This window comes from Penicillium atrosanguineum (assembly GCF_028827265.1).
Source record: "Penicillium atrosanguineum strain IBT 20685 chromosome Unknown utg000005l_segment0_segment0, whole genome shotgun sequence".
NCBI classification, from domain to species: domain Eukaryota; kingdom Fungi; phylum Ascomycota; class Eurotiomycetes; order Eurotiales; family Aspergillaceae; genus Penicillium; species Penicillium atrosanguineum.
Genome location: NW_026623137.1, coordinates 2,005,188 through 2,021,621, shown reverse-complemented (window position 1 = coordinate 2,021,621; position 16,434 = coordinate 2,005,188). Strand labels below are relative to the sequence as shown.

General features: G+C 51.7%; 7 protein-coding genes across 7 annotated transcripts; 5 read left to right on the top strand and 2 right to left on the bottom strand.

Annotated features, from left to right (window-relative positions):
* Positions 1-56: 56 nt before the first annotated feature.
* N7443_007004 (inositol phosphosphingolipid phospholipase) lies at positions 57-1,529 on the top strand (the record flags this gene model as incomplete). Its single annotated transcript, XM_056887060.1, has 1 exon — positions 57-1,529. The coding sequence occupies one exon, from the start codon at positions 57-59 to the stop codon at positions 1,527-1,529; it is 1,473 nt and encodes a 490-aa protein (XP_056740709.1).
* Positions 1,530-1,868: 339 nt separating this feature from the next.
* thiA (thiamine thiazole synthase) lies at positions 1,869-2,914 on the bottom strand (the record flags this gene model as incomplete). The annotated part of the gene is made up of 2 exons (XM_056887059.1): positions 1,869-2,515; positions 2,569-2,914. The coding sequence occupies 2 exons, from the start codon at positions 2,912-2,914 to the stop codon at positions 1,869-1,871; spliced, it is 993 nt and encodes a 330-aa protein (XP_056740708.1).
* Positions 2,915-3,979: 1,065 nt separating this feature from the next.
* On the bottom strand, positions 3,980-5,773 carry N7443_007002 (putative MFS transporter; the record flags this gene model as incomplete). The annotated part of the gene is made up of 6 exons (XM_056887058.1): positions 3,980-4,290; positions 4,340-4,667; positions 4,716-5,187; positions 5,250-5,414; positions 5,465-5,498; positions 5,569-5,773. 6 exons carry the CDS (start codon positions 5,771-5,773, stop codon positions 3,980-3,982), a joined length of 1,515 nt encoding a protein of 504 aa, XP_056740707.1.
* Positions 5,774-7,257: 1,484 nt separating this feature from the next.
* Positions 7,258-9,322, top strand: N7443_007001 (uncharacterized protein; the record flags this gene model as incomplete). The annotated part of the gene is made up of 3 exons (XM_056887057.1): positions 7,258-7,293; positions 7,387-7,647; positions 7,721-9,322. 3 exons carry the CDS (start codon positions 7,258-7,260, stop codon positions 9,320-9,322), a joined length of 1,899 nt encoding a protein of 632 aa, XP_056740706.1.
* Positions 9,323-10,140: 818 nt separating this feature from the next.
* Positions 10,141-11,176, top strand: N7443_007000 (Eisosome component PIL1/LSP1 family protein; the record flags this gene model as incomplete). The annotated part of the gene is made up of 2 exons (XM_056887056.1): positions 10,141-10,698; positions 10,754-11,176. Coding segments are annotated over 2 exons (981 nt in total), but the record flags the coding sequence as incomplete, so codon positions are not given.
* Positions 11,177-11,497: 321 nt separating this feature from the next.
* Positions 11,498-12,744, top strand: pre2 (proteasome core particle subunit beta 5; the record flags this gene model as incomplete). The annotated part of the gene is made up of 5 exons (XM_056887055.1): positions 11,498-11,629; positions 11,822-11,929; positions 11,990-12,145; positions 12,200-12,248; positions 12,299-12,744. The coding sequence occupies 5 exons, from the start codon at positions 11,498-11,500 to the stop codon at positions 12,742-12,744; spliced, it is 891 nt and encodes a 296-aa protein (XP_056740704.1).
* Positions 12,745-14,770: 2,026 nt separating this feature from the next.
* Positions 14,771-15,796, top strand: N7443_006998 (alpha/beta fold hydrolase; the record flags this gene model as incomplete). The annotated part of the gene is made up of 3 exons (XM_056887054.1): positions 14,771-15,136; positions 15,201-15,554; positions 15,608-15,796. The coding sequence occupies 3 exons, from the start codon at positions 14,771-14,773 to the stop codon at positions 15,794-15,796; spliced, it is 909 nt and encodes a 302-aa protein (XP_056740703.1).
* Positions 15,797-16,434: the final 638 nt, after the last annotated feature.

Genomic DNA, 16,434 nt, shown 5'->3' with positions numbered 1-16,434 from the left:
AGCGGTGATGTAAATGTGATCGACGTTTGTCAACTTGCACGTACATTCTCAGCCCAATGGCCTCCATTCCCATTGAAGCTCCGAATGACATTCGGATCTTGACTTTAAACTGCTGGGGACTGAAATACCTCGCCAAATATCGCCATGAGCGTCTCTCCGAGATTGGAAGGCAGCTGGCACTTACTAGTCCGCCCCCGGAGATAGTGGGCCTTCAGGAGTGCTGGACACAACAAGACTACGAGAGCATTCGTGCTCAGACACAACATATTTTGCCGTATGGGAAGTTCTACTTTGGAGGCATATTCGGCGCCGGCCTGGCGATCTTGTCCAAATGGCCCATCGAGGAAAGCAGCATGTATTGCTACCCGTTGAACGGCCGTCCAACAGCTTTCTTCCGTGGAGATTGGTTCGTGGGCAAAGGCGTGGCATGCGCAAGAGTGCGATTTGGTCCCGGGGTCGCCGACGTGGCTGAAGTATTCTGCACACACTTGCACGCTCCCTATGAGCGTGAGCCAAACGATTCATACCTTTGCCACCGCACTGCTCAAGCTTGGGAGATCTCCAAGCTGATGCGCGGCGCCGCCGAGCGTGGACATCTTGTTATTGGATTGGGCGACTTCAACATGCTGCCATCGTCATTCGCTCATCGACTCATCTCAGCCCAAAGTCCTGTTCGCGACGCCTGGCGCGAGCTGCACCCCGACTCATCCGTTGGCGCCGCCATCGATGCCGTCGAGAAAGCCAGGAATCGTCCTATTCCAACCGCTGAATTCAACCTAGTCGAGAACGGCGCCACTTGTGACGGCGCCTACAACACCTGGCGCTGGTCCAAACCCCTTCAAAAACGCCTCGACAAGGGCGAAGAAATCACAATCGACAAAGACGGCGCGGACCCCCGCGCCAAACGTCTCGACTATATCTTCGTCGGAGACGGTGGTTATGCACCCGAATTCCCTCCGCCGCGCTGGTCAGTCCAGACCGTCCAAGTCAGCATGACCCAACGCCATCCAACGCTCCGCTGCTCTCTGAGCGACCATTTCGCCGTCGAAGCCCTCATTACTCGGGCATCTAATCCAGTTTCCATACATTCTGAAGACTCTGTCCCTGCATCACCAAGCTCCGCGTTCCACAAAACAACATCAACCCATATATCCCCTAATACCGCCCTTTCCCCAGAAACGTACGACCTCATTATCGAGATGATCCACAAATATGCCCGTCGAGAACGGTCCCAACGCCGCTGGCGTCTCGCACACTTCGTCATTTCGGTGGTTATCTCCATTGGATGCATGGTCGGCGTGTGGTGGGTTGGTAGCCGGACTTACATCGGGTTCATCTTGATCTTGGTCAGTACACTGAACCTCGGAGCCGGAATTCTGGATGGTCTCATCGGTGGATTGTTTGTCTCGAGTGAGTTGCGTGCATTGAAGGAGTTTGAGTGGGAGGTCAGGAATGCTAGGGGTCTGGTACTTGCTCTGGAGCGTGGTGCTGCTGGTTCTGATGCTGGTTCTAAGGGCGACGCGGAGTAAAAGTGTAATGAGTAACTATATATGCTGTCTATTAGGTTTGACCAAAGTAATACATAATCTTTATCAAGCAGATTGGATGTACAGAATTCTACTAGGCTAAAGGTAGGCAATGTCCGTTCATATGTTGATCCTGAGATAAGTAGTACACCGACAAAATTTCAATCACTCAACCCATAGAATACACGATACACTACAAGTCTACAGCAAAGAAATATTCATATCAGTCGCACTGTGTGCGAAACGAGTGTGGAGTGCATTATCAAAAGACAATAAACTATCAACCTCGAACCTCAAACCCACTCATATAAATCTGGGTCCAAACAACAGTGTGAACCGAATTTACTCAGCACACTCCTGCTTACGCTGATCAAAGACAGCAAGAGCTTCCTCAGCAGCCTTGACACCGGACATAACCATCGCACCAAAAGTAGGACCCATACGGTTAAAGCCATCGATCTCCGAAAGCTCCATACCACCGATGATAAGGCCCTTGGCAACCTCACGGGTGTTCTTGACAATCGCATCCTCAGCGGCATTCATGTCAAGACCACGCATACCACCGAGTTTCTCGATGGTGTTCATAGACACGAGGCGCTTAGCGCAGAACGCGCCGAACGGACCGTCGTGGCCGGTGGTTGAGACGATGATGGGTGCGTTGATGGTGTTGGGGTCCATGCAGGAGTGGTCGTCGTGGTGGAGAGTGACGAGTGTCCAGTTAACGACGACACCGGCCAGACGGACGGTGTCTCCGTCACGACGAGTGATAAGATCTTCGACGCAGGTTGCGTTGAAGAGTTTCACGTTGGGGAAGGAGAGGACCTTTGAGAGGAGGGTTGAGGTGAAGAGAGCGGCGTGCTTGACGACGACGAAGTTGGGGTTGGTGGGCTCTTCTTCGAAGGGGACGCCGAGTTCAGCCAGGAAGGCATCTGCAGGACGACGCAGGATCATGGCGGAGAAGAGTTGGCCTCCAAGCCAGGCGCCACCTCCTGTGTGAATATTAGTATAGTTCGAAGATGCTAAAATGGATGGGCAGACGGACCCGGGGAAACAGAGGCCTCAAGAATGGCAATCTTCAGGTCTGGACGGGCCTTGGCTAGGACGTAGGCGGTGCTCAGACCGCAGGAACCGGCGCCGACGATGACAACGTCGCTCTCGGCGTAGTTGTCCAGGTCCTGGAAGTAGCGGCGAGTCATGGCACGAGAGACCTGGCTCTCGCGGATAGGGGCGAACTTGAACTCATCCCACTTGCCACCGAACTGATCGAGGAGCTTGCTCTGACCCTGGCCGGTCAAGGTGGTGGAAGCAGTCTCGGGGACATTCACCTTACCCTTGATGCCGGTGGGGACAGCAGTGGCAGACTCAAAGATAGCAGCGGGAGGAGACATTGTGGGTTAAGGGATCAAGTCGAGTTGACTTTATATGTGGTCAGTTTGCTTTGCCAAAAGAGATTAGGGGAAGGCATGATCCTTTCGCTGGTATTATCCAGATATCAAGTTATGACCGTATAATCTCAGAACGAACCCACAGCCGCGGACACCTCGAGGAGAAGTGCCTGCGGCGTGGGAACGAACACCGGTCCACGCCCAGAGGTTACCTGAGATACCTTGATCCCTGAGGGATAGATTGTCCAGCCAAAGAGTTTCCATCATGACTTTCCCGCGGATGGGCGGACTGTACTTAAACCGAAGGTTTCTGCAGGGGAAGGTCAGCTTTGGGGAGCACAATCTAGGGCTAAGATAGTTACTGTAGTAGCTGATTGATGAAATCCGTCAAATTGTAAAGTTGAAGATGATGAAGAAAGAAAAGAAAGAAGATGAGAAGTGAGGGGCAGGTCAACCTTATATGCGTTGGACCCCGCCATGTCACCAGCATGTCACACGCACACTCCGACTCTCCCCGGCCGGTGAACGGAGAGGGGAATGTTGATCAAGATCGCATAATGACGTTTCCTATTTGTTTTGGGTTTCCAGGGCTCCCTTCACCAATTGGATTCTAGGTGTGGGGGGGATGACCTGTTCCAGAGGTGCAATACTATGGTCCAGAGTAGCAATACGCGGTAACAATACGCGGTAATATGGACCTCATTAGCTCCAATCGAGCTCGAGCTGTAATTAGCTGTGTCTATTGCTACAGTCATTACTAAAACCAAATCCACTTAAAGGTTAAATTGGGGGTCGGGGAAGCTCCCATGGGCTCCGGATGCACGGCCGGGGCCCAGTCCTCCGAACGGTCTCGTAATGGAAGCTTGGCCTTTTCTTCTCGATGAATTCCATGTGTTCAAGAAGGCATACATTAACGGGTATATTGATGGTTCGTAACTGTTCATATGTTTTCCAAAGCTGCACACCCCATTCTCCGCACATGAGGAGTCTGACATCATAGCAAATAATAAGTGCAGGGAGCGGAGGGGAGTGAAGACAAGAAACGTGCCCACAGATCTTAACGCTGTATCACAGCACATATCGGAAACTGGCACCGTAATTGTCCTCCGCTACCGGGGTATCACCCTTGACCGTCTCCGTCTCAATCTTCGGTCCATACTTCTTGTCGAGATTGCGATTCTCCCACACCAACAAGAAGCGCAAACACAAAGCAAGTATCGTCGTGAAGAACATGAATGCCGCACAGATCGACATGCCCTTAATGAAACGCGGGGCTTCTTTGTCAGGGAACACATTCGTGCCCAGGAAAGGACCGCACTGGCCAATGATATTGAGTAGAATGATGCCCCCACCACGACGGGTATCGGAGCCCTGGTTGTCTGAGAATGTTAGCAGGTCGTATGCCCGATTACAACAGAGATGACTCACTCAGAACCCATGGGAGGATATTGGCGATCGATGGGAAGACTCCACAGGCGGCGAGGAATACTCCGAAATAACGAGGGCCAACTGCAGTGCAGGTCGCACACAGAATATAACCCACACCGCCGATCGCTGATAATCCAGCAATCATCAGCCCGCGTTGCTGAATTCGATCCGCCACCCAGGTTGTCGCGATCGTCGCCAGGAATGAGGCGAAGAAGGGAGGCGCGGTGAGGCCCTGGGCATTGATGGCCGTGAAGCCCATCTCTTTGAGGATGGTGGGCAGAAAGACAGGCAATGAGGAGAAGCTGACATTGCAGCTAAAGTACATCAACTGAACGAGGATTAACAATTATCAAAGCAGTGGTTGCGGGATACTCACAGCTGTGAACCATGCTTTGACATCCAGCAACGTCGCTGCCAACTCTTTCCACTGGATTTTATTCTCGCGCTCAGCATCTCCAGCCTGCTGAAGTCCACGGGCACGAGCAACTTCCTTCTCCTCCTCAGTGAGAAATTTAGCCGTCGTCGGTGAATCCGGCACGAAGAACCAAGCCAAAACCGAAGCCACGATGACCGGCAACCCCTCAACAAGGAACAAAAGCCGCCAATTGGCAATGGACGCATGCCCCGAAGTAATACCATAAGCCAGCGCACCAGCAAAGGTATTCGCCAGCGGGGCTGCCGACAAGAAAAGACCGCATCGGAGACCGAGCTCGTGACGACGATAGAAAAATGACAGCAAATAGGGTACACCGGGACCAAAGCCAGCCTCGAAAGCACCCATCAAAAAGCGAAGAGCCATCATACCCTGCCAATTCTTAGTGGCTGCTTGGCAGGTCGATACCAAACCCCTACCATCTTGTCAGTACTTCCGTTTCCGGGTGATCGTCCTTCCCACGTGGGATGCACATACCAGGAGAATACGACAAAAGCAGCCCATTGGTGCGGTTTGACAATCTTCCACATGAGAGCCTGGAACTCAAAGACCGTGTATGAGATGTAGAAGATCGTTAGAAGCCACGAGTAGCTATTGTCGTCGAGAGAGAGGTCTTCTTCCATGCCGGCAATTTTGGCATTGCTGAGGTTTGGTTAGTTTCATTTCCGGCGATTTAGTCGGGGAGGACGAACCCGATGTTACTTCGATCGAGAAAGGCAAGTAAATCTGCCGCGCATTTTCTGTTAGGATTTTTGATAACTTCGATTGGGGCGTTCTAAGGGAGATATATGCGCACAGAAAAATCCCATCAGGGTCGGGAGTCGTAGATCGAGCTTTTTGAGAACGCGGCGCTCCAACTCCGGGTCGATTGCGGCTGCTGTGAGGATCGAGGGTTGGCTAGGGCCCTCTTGGTGGGAGGGAATCTTTTTCTCGACATCTGGACTAGGGGGTGCCCGTGAGATCTCGTCGTCAGACGGCTCACTCTTGCCAAAGAAGCCCATGGCTGCTGTATAGCCCGATGTATAGGGGGAGGTAAAGAGCAAGCAAACTCGGAGTTACGCCGGGGAAGCCCACTCTTTATAGTCAGAAACAAGGCGGGCACAGTTGTGATCGAAAGCCCGGCTACCTTTGCCGGCTGAGTTTCGGATGTGTCCCATGTGTGATTGGGAGTGACAGGGATAACCCCCACACGAAGCCCAAAGACGGAGGCGCTGAACTGCCGCCTCCCAGCGGGGAAAACCAATGGAGTGGATTCATGTGGAGGATCTGGGAAAAGCTTGAGTGGAGCCACCCCCAAGCTTGCCCGCATTCAGGAGTCTTGTACGTTTCCCCGCGAGATGCCCTCTGATCTTCTCTCTTTTGGGTTGCATCTTGTCTGTTCCATTGACGGGATCGCAACGTGCACTTTGCCGATCGCCCACCCCACATCAAATGGCCCTGGGGCTGACCACGGTTTCGTCTTCTTCGAGGAACTGTATGAAACATATCCGAGCCAAGAGTCCACTAGGTCCGACTTCCAAAATCTAGGAGATGAGTGTCCTCGGGGAATATATACACAGGGGCTAGATTTGGAGATTTCACAACTGCCGAGCATTCGCGATGTGGCTGGGACGGTGCACGATGTCCAGGTGGATGCGATCTTCACCTGGCAGGCCTGGTAATTTGAGATTTCTCTTTCCCTCGTTTCTGCTCTAAGGTAGAGCTGTATCTCGACGGGTCGGATAGAAGTGTCTGAGTTTGCAATGTCTACTTCGGGTTGTGGAGTCGATATGCAGTGTGTGGGCAACGACCTCAACGCTCTCTCGAGATGGACAAAACTAGTCATGACAGAAAGAGAACGTCAGTCCTTCTATGATTTTGGATATATTTCCAAGGTTGACTTGGCTTGGATCAAAAGTAGCAAGTATAAACAGAGAACTCGAGTGTACAAGCCGCTTAAGAATGGGGAAAGTGACCTCTCAAGGTCGCCTTCTTTCTTCTCTTCCCTGGACCTTATTTGTGACGATAGAAACCTATCTGACAAAGCATATATTGTTAGAAGAGACATTCCTCGGATTCAAAACGAAGAATTTGACACTAAATCGTCTCTGCGTGTGTGAGTTTGAAAGTGCTTTGTATAGCAGATTAGACCCCATATACAAGAACATTTGGGGTCATGATGAATTTCAGTTTTCGGATCCTCCTGACGTCTCTCTAGTTATTTTCTCATATCTATAGCCTTGTCTTTAAGAAATGACTAGTTAGCAACCGCTCCGTAAAAATGTTGTTGCCTTGTGTTTAAGGTGTCTTGCATGGTTGGCGGCTACTGTCCGCCGCATCAAAAATCTCCCGCGTCGCGTTGCCAGGAGCTCCATCGCCCTCACCAACCAGATTCGCGCCCGCCGTCTTCCCATCGGATATATCTACATTGACCTTTGCAAATATTTGAAAGATCTCCCGCGACTCAATTGCCTTGATTTGATCCCATCAAAAGGGCGTGGTCAAGATGGATGACCCGGCAAGCCGTATCCCGGGGCAGCTGGTAAGACTACCCCAATGCCGTTCGGCACGATTGCGCCCTTTTCGGGGCGATGCGCTTGGAAGCTGAAAGCTGATCTTGTCGCAATGATTACAGCTCCCGCACATGCACCTTATCTCGCGAAATGGCTACCCCAACATGCACATGATGCCCTCTGAGACCGCCGTAGAGTATCTGATCAGCGCGCCCCGAGTCTGCCGTCAACAACCGATGCACTGGACCTTCTTGGATGGCCCTGCTGATGGCACTGTGATGCTCACATGGCAGCCGCAGGCGCAATTGGGTCAGAACTTTGCCAGTGATGGTCTCATCTGGGCCGATGTTGAGCAGGCATTCACTTTTGAATCTAGAGGATATGTTTGTCACCCTTGGGCACTGCCGTGTGGAACCTTCCATGAAGATTATAAATGGCTGACATCTTTCGGTATAGACTATTGAAATGCATCTCCATCGCAGCGGCTACCTCCCCGGAAAGGAAACACTCGCTACTCACTGCCGCAAGCGTTATCGCATTGTCTCCTCCAAAGTCCCCAACGCCCTCCCGGCTGATCCCTCGCTTTGGATCGTTCACTATTCAAAGGCCCCTCCGAACGACCACGTCCCGGCGGCCCGCATCCCCGTTTCCCCACAAGTACAGGCCTCGATCTCCCAGCGCCGCTTCTTGCAAACCCAGGGCCAGCTTGCTCGCAAGGAATTCATGCTTCACGACCGGGCCAACTGGCCAACAATCAACTTCCCACCTCAGATGGGTGCCCAGGGCTTCGTCCAGCCCCAAGCAGCTTATCAAAATGCCGCTGCTGCGGGACGGCCAGGCTTCTACCCCCCGCAAGGTCAACCTGGTGCTCACCCTGGTGCGGTTCCTCCCGGTGCTGCTCAAGCCAAAATGGCACGCCCGCACCGCGCTTCTTCAACAGCATTAGCTACTGCCGCTGCGGACTTTGCTCTGGAGGATGAGGATGTCTCGACCGGAGACCAAATTGATTTGTTGACCCCGCGCGAAGTCAGCAAGATGCGTTACGTGCAGCACCATGACTGGATGGAGGAGATTTTCGCATCGCCGTATGCTATTTCACAAATCACACCAGTCTCCCTAGGCCTCGGCCGGAAGGGTGAGCTGGAGTCATTGACAGCAGGCTTCTTTGATGCTCCTTCCGGAAACTCTGTGGCCGCCGAGGGCCAGGAAGCAGGCGATGCCCCCGAGGCTACCAAGATGGAGACGGCCAAGGCTGAGGAGTTTGCTGATCGAGTCGCCAAGAAGGTCGCCGATATGACCGCCGAAATCGAGAAGTTGAAGAAGCAGCATGCCCGTCGAATGGAGCGCTTCAACCGCAGCTCACTCTTCAAGGATTCAGAACTGCGTCTCCGGGATGCTGCCGCTGACCCAACTGAGACTGGCGCCGAGGTGTGGAGATTGGAAGGCCGCATTATCATTCCCACGGAAGAGAGCGAGACCCCGCAGCAGTACGTGGAAGAGAAGGCCAAATACAAGGTTGAGGATGTGGTTCGGGACGTGGAGGCTGCTTGGAAGAAACAAATTATGCCTGAACCCAAGGTCTCATGCGTTGAGAAGGGTGGTCTTTTGGAGAAGATCGAGCCAGAGCACAAGGACGAACCCGAATCATTCACCAATGACATGGTCATGGACCAAGCCGACTCTCACCTGCTGAACCAATTCGGCAGCCCGGGTATTGATGCCTCTGGCGTTGCGCATGGTCAGGGCATGCCCAGCAACGAGATCTCTGGCGACGTGGACATGGATCTGGGTGACCAACTTGCCGGCGGCGGCACCAACGAGAACGGCGACTGGGTGATGATCAATAACGAGAGCAAGGGAGGAGCTGGACACGTGAGCCTCGAGGGCTCCAACTTCGACTTTGACAACATCGACAGTGCTGGTGATGCATTGGCCGCTTACACCGAGCAGAACGACGGACTCGATCTGCCCGATCTGGAGAACTCGGCATTCGGCGATGCCTTCCACGCCTCGGATAACGAGCACTCGCACAACCCAGACGCGGACGAGATGTCCTAAGTTGGGTTTGTTTCTTACGAAGGCGCTATCTGGTTCATTCTGCGTTTTAGCACACTGCGGGCCGTGCAGTTTGCTCTGGGTGTTTGTGTGGTTCTGGAGGGTTTGGAACTGACGTCTTGTTTTTACGTCCAATTTCTTGTGCTGTACAATAAAATCGAGAATTTGAGATCCCGTGGTTGGATGATTCAGCCCATGATATATGCACTATGCACTTTGGCTATTTGATTGTGTTCTATGTAGACTGGAAGTTTGTCACCTGGGTGTCCAAAGGTATGGTGGGGGATTTCCCAATTAGGAAATACCTGGGACCAAGACATTCCCTTTTGGGAAGACTTCTATGACTTTAGCGAGGTAGAAGATAGAATGACTTCGAAGCCCCTCTAGACTCGATCGAGAATATAAATCAAGAATCGGACGAACTATCGGCGATCTAGACTCCACATCTGATATGGGCGGCGCGCGGTGGAGAAATGACGATCCGGTCCATGGTATAGCCGATAGCGACAGCTCAATGAGCTGGTCACATCATCCACTCGCACACCGCAGCTTGAACAAGTCACGCACTCGACTGCAATCGGAACAGCGCCAACTATCAGCTTCCGCCCCTCCCGTCATGACGTCACACAGCCAACGGGACTGCACTTCCTCGGAGCAACGACGAGTTTAGGGTTGTGTGCATCGTCATCTATGGGAAGGCGCTGTCCTCTTATACCGTAGTTCCCTATCTCCCAGCTCCTAGCTCCTAGCTCCTAATTTCCTCGTACACACGGAGTAACGGGTTTATACCATCTTATCCTGCCTTCTATTGATTCCCCAGAACTACATCATGTACGCATCTCAAAGCCAGAGATGTCATCATTCACTTACAAGTCCACAGGAATCGCACACTCTCTATTCGCTCTCGTAAAGAGCCGCGTCACCGCTTCAGTGTCAATACCTTCCGCGGAATGACCGGTCCCGAGCTGAGCCGCAAGTTGAGCCGACTGATAAAGAGCGAGAACAGCGCCATCGGCGCATATGAGGCCGCCGGTCGTGAGCGCAGCTCGATCGCATCTCAACTGTCCGAGTGGGGCGAATCCACCGAAGACGATGCCGTCTCCGACATCTCCGACAAGTTGGGTGTAATGATGGCCGAGATGGGCGAGCAAGAGGACATCTTTGCGCAGAACCTCGAAGACTACCGGGGCACGCTGAAGCACGTCCGTAACATGGAGAGCTCGGTCCAGCCTAGCCGCGACCAGCGCCAGAAGGTTACCGATGAGATTGCCAAGCTCAAGTACAAGGATCCTCAGAGCACGCGTCTGGTTACTTTGGAGCATGAGCTTGTGCGCGCCGAGGCGCAGAATCTCGTTGCTGAGGCCCAGTTGTCCAACACTGTGGGTTTCTGAATTGTTTTGTGGATATGAAATCTTGCTAATCCTTTTGAAAAAGACCCGCACAAAGCTCAAGGAGGCCTTTGACATCCACCTGGCTGCGGTGGTTGAGCGCGCCGAGAAGCAGATTATTCTCGCTAACCATGCCCGCCGCCTGCTCAACTACGTCGACGACACCCCCGTGGTGCCTGGCGATGCCCGCAAGGCTTATGAGCACGAAATGGATGCCCGCGCGGTTCTCGAAGATGCCGAGAATGACCTCCGCAACTGGCGTCCCAGCGTCGAGCCCATCACCTCCTATGCGGAACAAGAGGTCCCCGTCCATGGCAATGGCAGTACCGAACATGAACCCGTTATCAACGAAGAGGTTGAGACCGACTCCTTCGTTAACGAGGAGGCATCGACCCTCAGCAGCAAGAAGCAGCTTAACGAACCCCAGGCGTCCATGTCGGAGGCGCAGGCAGTCCCTCTCGCCAGTTAATATACTGTAGCCATGTTGATATTCCTGTAAAATTCGTTGTTGTTTTTCGATGGCACATTACCAGGAGAGGCGTTATCAGTGCAAGCAGGGTAATACTGTGGAAATATGGAATATTGGAAGTGTACCTAGGAAAACGCAATCAAATCGCGAAACGCAATCAAATCGTAGATGGATTGGATTTCTCAGAGTATCACGTGACCGTAGGCGTCCAAGTGACGCGGAATCCAAAGCTCCAGCGGAGCTCATCCATCAGCTACTTGTCTCCGACCTAACCAATTCCACCCTTACCCTTCATTCATTTCCTTGTTATACCCACACATCATGGACAAGCTCGTCGCTCAGTACTCGCGCCCGCAGCATCAAAATGACTTCTACAGCGAAGCAGAGCAGCAGGAGCTCACTGAGGGCATGCCTCCGCTCTCCCTTAAGTTCGCCCTTCCCCCTGTCGACAACGTGAGTTCTTCCGATGTCATCAATCATTGATATCGATCTGGATAAGATGGGCGTAGGACCAGGGGTGTCCTCTTTGGCCGACTGTCCGTCCGCGCCCGTCATCACAGCTCTGCGGCAACACAGCTCCAGAAACACAACCGCTTCGCCGAAATGAGGATCAATTGCTAACAACCAGTTTTTTGCTTCATCTAGCGCGCTGCTTTCCTCCGTGCTATGACCGATGACCACGCCAACCCCAGCTGCCCCATCAAGATCGCTCACGGCACAACAACCTTGGCCTTCCGCTTCCAGGGCGGCATCGTACGCTTTCACCATCGAATACTGTCTAGATATGAAATGCTAATGGATGACTCGGGGTAGATCGTGTGCACCGACTCTCGAGCTACGGCCGGAAACTGGATCGCCAGTCAAACAGTGAAGAAGGTTATCCCGGTGTCGCGGTTGAGCCGTGGCGAGGACAAGCCCTCTAATGAACCCACGCCCGGTCTTCTGGGTACTATGGCCGGTGGTGCAGCTGTGAGTTCACCAGATGGAATGGGATGAAAGGGAGCGTTGGCTAATACGGACTAGGATTGCCAATATTGGTTGCGGTATTTGAGCCAGCAGTGCACTCTGCACGGTAAGTCATTCCGCTTGAAGACGGGATACGAAATGCTAACAACCATCCAGAAATCCGACACAAGCGCCGCATCACCGTCGCAGCCGCGTCCAAGATCCTCGCCAACCTCACTTACTCCTACAAGGGCTACGGCCTGAGCATGGGAACCATGCTCGCAGGTGTAACTCCCCAAGAAGGCCCTGCGCTGTACTACATCGATTCCGATGGCACACGACTTCCCGGAAACATGTTCTGTGTCGGATCCGGTCAGACCTTTGCGTACGGAGTGCTGGATGCAAACTACAAGTACGATCTGACTGAGCAGGAGGCGTTGGATCTGGGCCGACGCGCGATTCTGGCGGCTATGCACCGTGACGCTTACTCTGGTGGTTTCATTAACTGTTACCATGTCAAGGAGGAAGGATGGGTGCACCATGGATTTGATGATATGAACCCGATCTTCTGGAAGACGAAGCTGGATCGTGGCGAGTTCTCGAATGTTACGTCTGAGTTGTAAGGGGACTGTGTATTATTGATTGATGCTAGGAAACTTGAGTTTTAATTTATGATTCTGCTTGTAGTTTCGTCGTAGGCGATGATCTACAACCGAAGGTCGAAGTCAAAGAAGGTTCATAAACATCGACCCGTAAAGGCCTGGTTACCTAAGAGATCTAAGTGTGTAAACAATCCTCCAAAGTCCTCTCATTACATCCCAATCAGTGTTTCAACCCTGGAAACCCCGCCGCATGATCTTGAAAAGCTCTGATCATCAACCGTTGGAGTCCTTGTGCCATACCCATCCTCTATAACAACCTTGGTCTCTTCGAGTGAAGAGCAATGTGGCAATAACGCCTCCACAAACTCAGGCACTTCTGCACTATTCGATTCCGCATTTTCCATCTTATGGTGCCAGAAATGCTCTGCGTAACCAATACTCAAATACCAGCACGCGGAGCAAGTAGAATCTTCTTCAAAACCTGGAAGTACACAAAGCTGCGCTCGATGCGCAGGGATTGAAGCTCCGTCTATCGCCGGAGTTGTTCTTCGACCTCACCATCTGCTTCCTCGAGCATGAATCCACGTATTGTGAGTTCGTGCAGTCGAGGAATGACGAAGAGGCACAAGGAGTAAAGGAGTAGAGGAATGTTGCTTGGCCGTTGATTTTCGGTCCGGTCAAAGGTCACTTTGGTATGATAGTTTTATCGCTTCAGTATACGTTGATGGAAGTGACTTACACGGTCGAAGATTTCCAGCCACTCTCGATTCAGCCGGCTGTTTCAAGCTCACTCTTCCAGGAAAATCCCTTCAAGGGTATCCGATTTCTCGCTATTTTCGTCCTTATTATCCTATATCCGGTTAACACCGACTAGAGTGAGGCTTTCATGGTTGTTTAGTCTTTCCAGACATTGTATGATTCGACATGGGGAAATTCAGAGTTGATTGTCTAATATCACGACGATGTGGTGGACTATATCGGCGTGTTTCATGTCGATTGTTCGGATGTATTCGTTGCTTTTATCGCGCTGGGTGCTGGTTGACTTGTATAGATGCGGTGTTGTCTGGGGATATTAAGGGCATGGCATGTCCGTGCTGGTGCTGCGCGGCTAGGAGTGTCTAAATACACTCTATTAGAGCATATAGACCGGATAATATCGGCAATTCTTAGCTTTCCCTTTTCGGTTTAGTGCTCCTGTCGCCGCTTCTTGCTCAGTGAGTAAAACTGAGCACACCCCTGAGTGGCCTGACTTACTCAGGGAGTGTTATGCACAGGCATAGGTCTAACTTCAATACACCGGTAGGATGACCAGAAATACTATTGAAAGAAGTGCTCTGGCATTAGCCAAGAGCTCCACCCTCCTTCCAAATGAATGGTAGCCTCCACCAGCCCTCTCGATGACAAACAAATAATTGCTTCAAGTGAAGCTAATGGTGCTATAGTATTTGGAGGATCCCAAAAAAGAGTAATTTCATCGTGCGTGTGTTCACTTGGTTGCAATTCTTTGTCCTCTATTCTTTTTTTTGCATATCAGTATCTTGGCATAATTTTCCGCTCCATTCCACATGAATATTCTAGTCTCAATACAGTATAGTTTTCGGTACGGAAGGCTTTAGTATTGTTCCGGATACTGGCTTTTCGGGCAGGTGGAAAGTCTGTACCTGCCAGTAGCGTCTCAGAAAGCGTTCGGCCTGGAAACTTAAACTTCACTAAACTGAGCGTAGAGGGACCCACGTGTTGGAGTCGTCACCAATTCTGCGTAAATAAAGCCGATCCTGACCAAAGAGGCTCTCCGAGACGGTGGATTGGGGACGGTAGATTGGAGAACGATCTCCATTTCGGGAGGAGGGGAAACTTGAAACACTGCCATGCACTACTGTAACTGTGTCGGGATTTGCGTCCATTTCCAGATACATTTCCATAAGAAGATCTAGCGGCTACCTCGGCTTAGTCCCGGAAGCGGTGCGACATAGTGACTTCCTTCCTCCGTAACACGAAATAATGTCACACATCAATCATCCCAACGAAGAGTATTGACTGTCACGCAATGGCTGCCACTCAAACTATCAGAGTCCCCCACCTGGGCGGTGTTAAGGCAGGCTACGCCTTCGCCAAGGGCCACTATGATCAGTCCAAGCCGACCTGCGTGCTCATCAATTCGATGTGCATGACTGTGTCTCTATATCATGACCAATTCAACAACGAAGCTCTGACTGATGCTATGAATCTCCTCGCCGTTGAGCCACTAGGCCATGGCTCGACCAGTTCCCCCTCTGAACACTTTACATACTGGGATTCCGCCCACATGGCCTTGCAGGTCATGGATCACTTCGGGATTCAGAAAGCCTTCGCGCTCGGTACAAGCCAGGGCGGGTGGATCGTGACCCGAATGGCCCTGCTAGCCCCCGATAGGGTAAGTTCAAGTTCATGCACTGCCGAATTCAAGCTCAAATAGGATTAATCTCGCATGCTTCTAGATCCTCGGTCTCATGCCCCTCGGAACATCCATGGATTACGAATCCTTGGATTCTCGATCCAAGGGCTGTTGGGATCCTGCTGCCAATCTCATGCCATTTTATGAGAAATGGTCCACCTCTTCGCCTACGCCTGAATTTGTGGTGGATGATGTTTGGTGTGGGCTGGTCGGCGGAATTGGCTTTGGGGCTACTGGTACGGCCGAGAAATCTGCCTTCTGGACTCAGACCTTGAAGGAAGTATACAAGGGTGATGAGGGCCGGAAGAAGGTCCGAATGGCGCTCAACTGCTTGTTGGAGAGGGACGGGCTCCTGCTCCGAATCGGGGATATCAAATGTCCTGTTCATTGGCTACAGGTGAGTCCTACCGTAATGTTTGTAATGGATCTGCGCGTTGACCAATCCATCAGGGAACCGAAGATGTTCCTTTTGGGACGATTGTTGCGGCAGAGCATATTCAACGTTTCACTTCGTCTGCAGATGCTAAGCTTGTGATGATTCAAGGGGGTGCGCATTACTTGAATGCTACCAACCCCAAAGAGGTGAATGAGGCCCTGCTGGCGATGGTGACGACGTACAACCGTGACGCTACCGTGTAGATTTTTTACGAAGATAGGACGATCGTTCTCTTTACTGAGAGGCTACTATACATCATTTTTACATGAACCATGGTTCTACCCCGTCTTTAAAGTATTTAAGGTAATCAAAGTATTCGCTACCACGTTTGGAAGGCTATTTTGGAGGATAAGTGAAATGAAACTGACCTATCATGGCGGTCGATGTGATGCTGTAGATCCATTTTCCATTTTCCAGATTCTTGCTTTTCTTGTCTTTTAGGTGGGGGCTTTGCCTTTTTTTTTTTTTTTTTCCCTTTTTTTTCCCGTTGCAAAACCCAACGTATGGACACCACGCCATGTGAATAGCCCACATGGTAATCAATAACTGGCCTCCCCTTCCCGGGGTGGGTTGACAGCTGCGAACTAAGTTCAGACCTGAGACGCCCAGCCTGTCAAGTGTCAAAAGTACGATTTATGGAGCCTGTTACTGACGAGTCTATGCCGAGTTAATGCCGCGATCCTTCACATACAGCCCCTCAGAGAGAATCGAACCTATCTCGACCGAGTGATCAAGTTGCAAGGGGGCCTTTTAGCGCACCCCACTCGATTTGGAGATCGGGGGCCGAGTAGCCCCCATGGAAGTTTGACGCCATTAACTCCGCCTATGTTATAATTTATTG